General features: G+C 42.2%; 1 protein-coding gene across 1 annotated transcript in view; it reads right to left on the reverse strand.

The window, feature by feature from the left end:
- Window positions 1-2,916: 2,916 nt before the first annotated feature.
- LOC107705872 (voltage-dependent T-type calcium channel subunit alpha-1I) overlaps window positions 2,917-8,650 on the reverse strand; it is a 66,344-nt gene continuing 60,610 nt past the window's right edge. Inside the window, exons 33-36 of the mRNA XM_016509378.1 lie at window positions 8,075-8,209; window positions 6,456-6,585; window positions 4,633-4,817; window positions 2,917-3,923 (exon numbers count right to left, since the gene is read on the reverse strand). Coding sequence (XP_016364864.1) covers window positions 3,357-3,923; window positions 4,633-4,817; window positions 6,456-6,585; window positions 8,075-8,209 — 1,017 coding nt within the window. The 3' untranslated portion in view covers window positions 2,917-3,356. The remainder of the gene's footprint in view (window positions 3,924-4,632; window positions 4,818-6,455; window positions 6,586-8,074; window positions 8,210-8,650) is intronic.

The following is an 8,650-nucleotide window of genomic DNA, read 5'->3' on the forward strand; positions in this document are numbered from 1 at the left end:
CCCTAAAATCAGACTCATGAGATGATTCCTCTCCGTTCTGACAGACATCAATGAACCGAATCAACCACTGAGTCCACACAAAACCGTTAGAGGCTGTGATTAACTACCCATGCTATAACCAAACCTCTGCTGATTCACTGACATCAGTAAAGCAGTTCAGACACTTTATTAGGATTGTGAATGCAGCACATGGCAAATGCATGAAACTCCTCTAAACTCCAGAAGAATCAATTCAGTATCATCTAAATGGAAAACTGGAGATACGGCTGGGCAGGAGACAAGATATTTACTATATCATTTCATTGGCAATAAATAAACTAAATTGTGTAAATATTGCAATGGTTTAAATGCTTAATATTTGCTCGTAAACCTGCACGTATGCAAGCATCAAGACAGAGATGTCTGAACAGAGTCTTGAGTTTAAACTTGAAGAGCAAAAACACTGATCGAGTTCAGTTCATTTACACGAATCACTTCTGAACGCTCCATTTCAATGAATCGATTCAAAACAGTCAGATGATTCATCATTCAAAGATGTTCACTGAAGTCATGTGTGCCATTTAACAAGGTCAATATGATTATTTGAACTAAAGCTTCTTCTGGGAACAATGACTGTTTAGTTGAAAAGACAGTACTAAAGAACTGTCTCAGAGCAAATGCATAAATATTGGAGGTGAATATATATGTCATATATCGTTAAAAAGGCTTAAAAATATCACTTTTTTTAGGTCTGAGAAATGAATGACTTTGTGACTGATTTGCCCAGTTTTTCCAGCGCTGTAGATCCAGTGGGAATGATTCGATCACAGCAGGAGTTTTGGAATAAGGACACTAAAGTCTACATAAATTTAGATGCAATCATGCAAATCAATGTGCATTGAGAGTCCTTTACACACAAATCAGCTGTGCAAATGAGAAACAAAATCAGTCAAATCATTTCACTGATCTGCCAGCGTTTCAGCATCTCATTAAAGGCCAGAAACATTAAACATTTTAAGGGAGACGCTTGTACAAAATGCAAAGTGGAAGACAGAGATTGACACAAAACTACGCAAGTAAAAGAATTACATTTCACTTAATACTTTAAAAAATAAATAACTTTTTGCCATCTTCACAGTATAGTTACATCATCTCTCATGCATGATTTCCAGAGACAAACATCAGCTCTAATCCAAACCCTAGTGAGCGACCTCGCTGTCTACATAGGGATCTTCATTTAACCGTCATTAGAGATTGAAATGAACTGAAACAAACTCCACAATGGTCAGCTAACGGCTCAACATCATAATGAGCACAAAAATACATGAATCTAAAGGAATCTTTCCAAAAACTCTCCTCTTGAGTCACAAATGCTTCTAAAAATAAAGATTTGATAAACGTATGTTAATGAATTCCAATCATTCAGAAATAGGGTACACATGTACGTTCATTCACAATTAGCATAATCCTGCCCATAAATTACACCTATGCGAATGACATGTACACTATAGTATGTTCTGGTAATCAGATGCAAGATATTCCCCTGCTGGACGATAAAACTTGGAAAACTTGTTGTATTATTTCACAGTTTCTTGAGAAGATATAAACCCTAAAACGTTGTCTAGCTGGGCAGCTCACTGGGTTTAGGATCAGGGTTCATGTTTCTGCTTCTACCACCATTATACTACAAACACAGAACATCCGAGAACAAAACCCACAGAAGATCCTCAACCATCTCCAACACTTAGTGTGTGTGTGTCGTGGTTTGGGCTTGAGATGTTTCCTCAGATCTTTCCTTTATAAACTCTAATGATCTGTGGGCGGCTGCTAAATCTCAATACTGCTGCATAAGAATGAAGTAAAAGCCACTGTTAGAGAACCAGAGGCGAATTAACCGTCTGGGTTTTGACGTCACAGCTGCAGCACTCTGAAGTTGCCAAATTACCTTTGACTGCCAAAAACGCTGGAATTTTGGTTTTTACACGAATATCAGAGCTTTCATAATTTGCCAGTTGCCTGCAAAAAAGTCAGGTGCATCAGAATATTTCCCTACTATAAAACAGCATCTGAAATGAGTAGTATGTTCAAACTCGTAAAACAGTAGGCAAAAAGTACCTACTACTAGTGGACAGCTTACAATCCCATGAGTAGTTTTGAATGGCGGCAACATGAGGTAAAGTACGTCCAGATTGCATTCATACTACAGACAATAGCTATGTTTCCATCCAAAGATGCTAATTTAACTTATGCGCAAAACTGGAATATCGCATAAAACATTTGCGAATAAAGCACCGTTTCCATCCAACGATTTTAGAGGTGGATGCCTGCTGTTTGGGAACGCAGTCGTGTAAGACCGTAATTATACAGAAATACTTTGATGACAGACTTTTCTCAGGCATTTCAGAACGACCAGAACAACATATAGATGCTGTGAACGAGATCGGTCCGCTGGTTAGTCAAGTTATCCCGTCTCATAGCGCAAAGTCACATGACCTTTTCAATGCGCACGGTGGAATTTATTTGGTAAATGTGTTTCCATCATAGTTTATACGCATTTTTTCTTATCGGATAAAAAGTTTATCCTACTCAGTTGTGTGCATACGTTTTTTTAGAATTTATGCGCATCTTGGCGTTTCCATCCAGCATGTTTTTTTAATGCGATAATCCAAAATGCGCAAAAAAATAGGTGGATGGAAACATAGCTAATGATATAAGAACATAAAGAAAGTACATATTCCTCATCAAATGTAGTATTTAAACGCTATCAGATTTCGGATGCACTTCTTGTCTTGTTCAGTATTTTGACTTGTTTCCCAGTACAAGCATCAAAACATCCTTCGGGAAAAAAAATCAGTAGAACATAAATTTAGTTTATGCTTTAAACAATTTGCCAACAATTTTCTCTGAAAAACAAGTCTTATCCTCCACAGTGTCTCATTTCAAGGAAGATTAGATGCTTTTAGGAGAAAATGGTTTTCTCAAGCACAGCACTTGTAATGGCAATAATTTCAACATGACATGAACGCAGCATCGTACGCCACCTTTCTGCATTTGAACGCGTCACATGCTACACGCCCAGTGTCACCTAAAGATCGCTACACACTCAGGCTGGTGAGGTTGCTAGTCTGTTTTTGCTATGAATGAATGAGTTTCCTCAGTTCCTCATGTTCCAGAGCATTCTACGCTACTCCATGCATCTCTTCCGAGGCGTCCAGTGTAATGCCCTGAAGAAGAAAAGACACTGTGTTGCTGTGGCTGTGAGCTTGAGCTGGTCAGTAGCACAACAGGAAACAGATTTGTGTCATTTGAGATAAACATGGAGACGAGTTCACGGAAGAGACCAAACAGTGTCCCATACCTGGACTGAACCGTGCATTTCATCTGTTCTTACGACAGCCAGAACCTACAGTCTGGTTGCACGTCTTGGTGCCAACGAGGGATGCATCCCTCTCAGTTTCCTCACTTGTTGCTTCAGTCCAGGGATCGAATCCATAAAGGCACCTCCCATCTTTATTCCGGACCGCTAGACTCCCCAGTACTAAACTCCCAGTGCTGTTGCACTTCTTGGCCAATGGTGGCGCCAGCGAATCAGGCGGGTGCAGAGACGTCAAAGAGTAGCTACTCAGATTATCCGATAACTGTTCCGGATTACCAGCCTGACCGGGTCCTCCAGCCCTAACCCCGGATCCAGTGTCCTCATCGGAGGGGTCCTGTCGGATCCAGTTAGGATTTGTGCAGTCACTGTATCTGCTCCGATTCCTCTGGCACCCCCTGGTGGCCTGGAGGTTGAGCAGAGTCTGTGGTGTACAAGGTCTCTGGGTGAGTTCTGGAGGAGGAATGTGGGTTCTGCAGATCAGGGGTAGCGTAGAGATGCCCTCCTCCAGCATGGTCTGCAGGCTGCTCACCGAACTGCCCGTGGCCAGCGAGGAGCTACTCTGGGACGTCTGCAGCAAGAAACGACAAGAGAGTCAGGAAAGAGAAACAAACGTGGATCTGGACATGAGAGTGTTCAGTGACCCAGATCTGCAACTGCAAAGTTTCTGTCTGGGTGCACCAGTCCACCTGGAAATCAGGTTTACAAGGTACTGAGTTGAAAGTAAGCTTTTGAGGAAGAACTTGTCACTGGATTTGACATAGTTTTCCAGTGCAAAAGCCTCAAAGCTTCAAAAGACATTCTATGACTTTGAGCCAGTTAGTAGAAAGTAAACGAGATATCTACAAGCCCTCTGGTCTAAAGGTGGGCTCCCATCAAATTTCACTGGGGAAAAAAGATCCATCATCTATTGTCATGTTTAAATCACTGCTCACACTGAAGTCACTTTCAAGCAGCTTTCTGTTGGTCAGTGCGGCGAATCCGCATGACCAACTTGAACTTAAACAAACCTTTTCTGAACTCCCGATTGCGTGGAGTCCTATTGGAATAATTGGATTTCACTTGCAAAAATTTCACCAAGCAATGGTAAATATGACTGCACCTTAAGAGGATGATTGTTGGCCAGAATAAGCTGCAAACTGGAACTCACTTGATGCCTGAAGTCAAAGTCTGTCTACTCAAGACCCCTTCATCCTTTTGTTGGTTTCCAGACACTGGACTCTAAGTCCTGATTGAGTTTGAACGGTCATCTGTCATGTTCTACATGTGGCGTCTCTTACCTGAGAGCCCATGACCCTGCTGTTGGCCCCTGGGGACCTGAGAGAAGCCCATGAGGCCGGAGATGCGTGTCTGGAGCCCGGCGGTGCTGCTCCGATGGCTGGGCTGCCCTGTGGAATCGCAGCGGTGGTGGGGTGGAAGAACTCAGCCGGGAGATGAAAGAGAGGTGAAGACGTCTGACTGCCATCTGCCACACACAAACCGTCAGCCCATTTCAGCGGAACACAACAGGTGTTTTTACACCACAGCTTCTGTTGTGAGTTAGTTTAACTTTCATTTAGATGTGCAAAACTACATATGTTCAAACTGTGACTAGTTATGGGTTTGCATTAACACAGGGTTTTTCCATGCAACTATATACAGGTGCATCTCAATAAATTAGAATGTCGTGGAAAAGTTCATTTATTTCAGTAATTCAACTCAAATTGTGAAACTCGTGTATTAAATAAATTCAATGCACACAGACTGAAGTAGTTTAAGTCTTTGGTTCTTTTAATTGTGATGATTTTGGCTCACATTTAACAAAAACCCACCAACAAAAGTTTATCAAGACAAACTTTGATGTTGACTTGAGAAAGCCTAACTTGAAAGTTTTGGAGAAGCTCAAACTTTAATAGTTCAAACTTTAAAGGTTTTAAGGCCACCCAGTCTCTCACAACCAGACAGATAAATACATTTCTAGACAATTGCTACGATGTTCTGGGTGGTTGCTATGGAGTTGCTAGGGTGATATGGGTGGTTGCTGTGGTGTTCCAGCTAGTTGATAAGTGTGGTTTCAAGGGCACTGCTAGGTGGTTGCTAGGTTGTTCTAGGTGGTTGCTAAAGTGTTGCTAGTGGTTGCCTTGAAATTTTGGGTGGTTGCTTGGGTGTTGCTATAGAGTTTCTAGGGTGTTCATGGTGGTTGCCAGGGTGATCTGGATGGTTGCTAGGAGGCCGCTGTGGTGTTCTCGCTGATTGTAAGATGCTTACTAGGGTGTTCTGTGTGTTTTTTCTAAGTTTATCATGAGGTCGCTGTGGTGTTGCTAGGGTGTCCTGGATGGTTGACAGGCAGTTACTAGGGTGTACCGATGGCTACCTGTGTATTCTGGGTGGTTGCTATTGCATTGCTAGGGTGTTCAGGGTGTTTGCTAGGGTTATGTGTGTGGTTTCAAGGGCACTGCTAGGTGGTTTCCTGGACATTTTGCGTGGTTGCTTGGGTGTTGCTATGGAGTTTCTAGGGTGTGCTGGGTGGTTGCCAGGGTGATCTCAATGGCTCCTAGGAGGCTGCTGTGGTGTTCTGGCTGGTTGCAAGATGCTTACTAGGGTGTTCTGTGTTGATGTTAGAAATGTGCTATGTGGTCGCTGGGGTGTTGCTAGGGTGTCCTTGATGGTTGCTAGGGTGTTCTGGTGGTTACCTGGTTATTCTGGGTGGTTCTGTGTTGCTATGGGTTTATTAGGGTGTTGTAAGCGTTTCCTAAGGCATTGCTATGCAGTTGCTAGGTTATTTTGAGTAGTTGTTAGGGGAGTGCTGATTGTTGCTAAAGTCTTGCTAGGAGGTCACTATGGTGGTTGTTAGGACATTGCGGGATGCTTACTAAGGTGTTCTGTGTTGCTGTTTAAAAGTTGCTATGTGGTTGTTAGGGTGTTGCTATGCAGTTCCTAGGGCATTCTTGGTGATTGCAAGGCTGTTGCTAGGGTGATATGGGGATGGTTGCTAGGGTGTTTAGAAAAAGTCGGACGAATTAATGGAACAGAACACAGAACATAACTCGACACGGCCTCTTGAAGTGTAAGAACACATCTGAGGTAAAAGGCCCTTCAGCAAAACACACAGATGTCGCCTGACCTCCGCGGTGAGCTGGAGACTGGAGCTGATGATCCCGTCTGTCTCGCCCAGGACTGCAGGCCTCGCTCAGAGGATGAAATCTTCTGCACACAACCTTGTCTGTGCTCAGGTCATCGCTGCCCTGCTCCTCCTGTACAGACACACAGCGGTTCATGTGCATCTCCTCACACACATCACACTGTACCTACAGCAGTGTGACGCAGCATATTACAACCGAATCTGATTTGAGAGCTGAAGTGGAGGAGAGGATTTTCAATGAGTGTTCCAGTTCCTCACACAAAGCATCATATAATGATGAAGTATAGAAATATATCTCATAAATCTCACAGACTCTTTGGATGATACTTTTAGTCTATCCCCATTTATTTCATATGGACAAAAAGCAGCATGAACACAACTGCTAAATATCTTTTGTTTTCCACTGAAAGGAGTTGTTTCCCATTTTAAGAACAAGAAGCAAAAACCAAAGATATCCATTCACCAAAAAAGAAAAAAGAAAAAAAACAATAAATTAATAAATACCCAAAGAAACAGCATTTCCCTAACACACATAATAAATTTAAGAGGCTTTTATTTTTACATAGTTATAAACAATAGATAAAAAGAAACTCCTCTCAGGTCTTTGCCAAAACGCGTAGGGGAGTCTCTTTTTATCTTTTGTTTATAGGCATGTAAAAATAAAGACTTGTAAATGTATTAAATGTGTCATGGAAATATATATATATATTTTTTTTTTTTATCCTCCATAGAGTGCATTATAATAATTGCTTTTCACCACTGTAGTGCTCCCTAGCTACTGACGTTTTTAAATAAATTAATTTATAACAAATAGTGTACACAAAAGTAAATGACATGATATATGACATATATATGACAAGTGTACATCCACATTACAGCAAAATGTTATTTAATTTACACACGACCAAACCTGAACACAGCTTAATCATCTGTTTTCTATAAGATTGAATAAATACAAGTATTTGTGTGCCTCCCATTGTGCATTTAACTTGAATTATTCCCAGCAGACGTCTGTTTTAAAGCAGTGGGCGACTAATTCACTTCTTGATTTGCTTAATAAAAGCCTTTATGATTGTGTTGACAAACATGTTTATAGTGCATTATTTTCAAAGTGCTTATTGCAAAAATAGATGTAGCGCAGCCATTAAAAGTAATTTGCATGCAATGTATCATGCAACCTCATGCACTTGCTGCTGATCTATTTAAGTAAAATAACTTGAATGTAGTATGAATTTGTAGGTCTACTACAGAAAAGCTAAAATGCGTTTAAAAGTCTGACTGACCAAGTCGATTTTTCTTGGTTTGTCCCTAAAACGTTCAAACGTCAAGCTAAGTACAGGATGACAGATGATTTTCTTGACGTTTCTTGAAGTGTTCAGTGCATGCTTCTCCACACGAGTCTGACAGCAGAAGCGCCAGAGACACAGATAGAGTGAGAAGATCCTGCTGAGACGATCCCAAAGGAGCTTCACACATCCACCCGAGAGCCTCATTCACTTATCAGTTAAATAAGCATGTCAATAATGATTAATCAGAGCAGAGCAGGATGACTGTCACACAGCGCTGTCAGCTGGAGTGTTTTTAAACACACACACACACACCTTACAGTCCCTGTCCCGCAGCTGGTAGTCGCTGTGCTCGTCCAGGCTGATGTCATCAGGCAGCGCCAGTGAGGAGGATTTATCTGACAGCTGCTCCGACATCAGAGACGTTTGCTCGACCTCCGCCAGCCGGATCTACAAACACACAGCATCACCACAGGAAGCTGTCAAACACTGGTGCATGCAGAGATCTGAGCGCTCACTCACATGACCTGCTGCGCGCACACACACACACACTCTCACACACACACACACACACACACACTAGGGCTGCACGATAAATCGCATGCGATATTTAACGCGCATTTTATCAGTAAAGCTGCTTCTGTAATCAGCGGTAAATCTCCATCACGTGCGTGCTTTCACATCGAGCAGCATTAACTACACAGAGCCGTTGTTCACTGACAAGCTGCGCAAAACCACGTTCATATTCGTGCGATTTTTTGCGCAGCTCGTGCGCGTTTTATCATGCAGCCCTAACACACACTCACTCACATGACCTGCTGCGCGCACACACACACTCACACACACACACACACACACACACACACACTTACACACACACTCACTCACATA

This window comes from Sinocyclocheilus rhinocerous, unplaced genomic scaffold, assembly GCF_001515625.1.
Source record: "Sinocyclocheilus rhinocerous isolate Xijiao unplaced genomic scaffold, SAMN03320098_v1.1 scaffold1615, whole genome shotgun sequence".
NCBI classification, from domain to species: Eukaryota; Metazoa; Chordata; class Actinopteri; order Cypriniformes; family Cyprinidae; genus Sinocyclocheilus; species Sinocyclocheilus rhinocerous.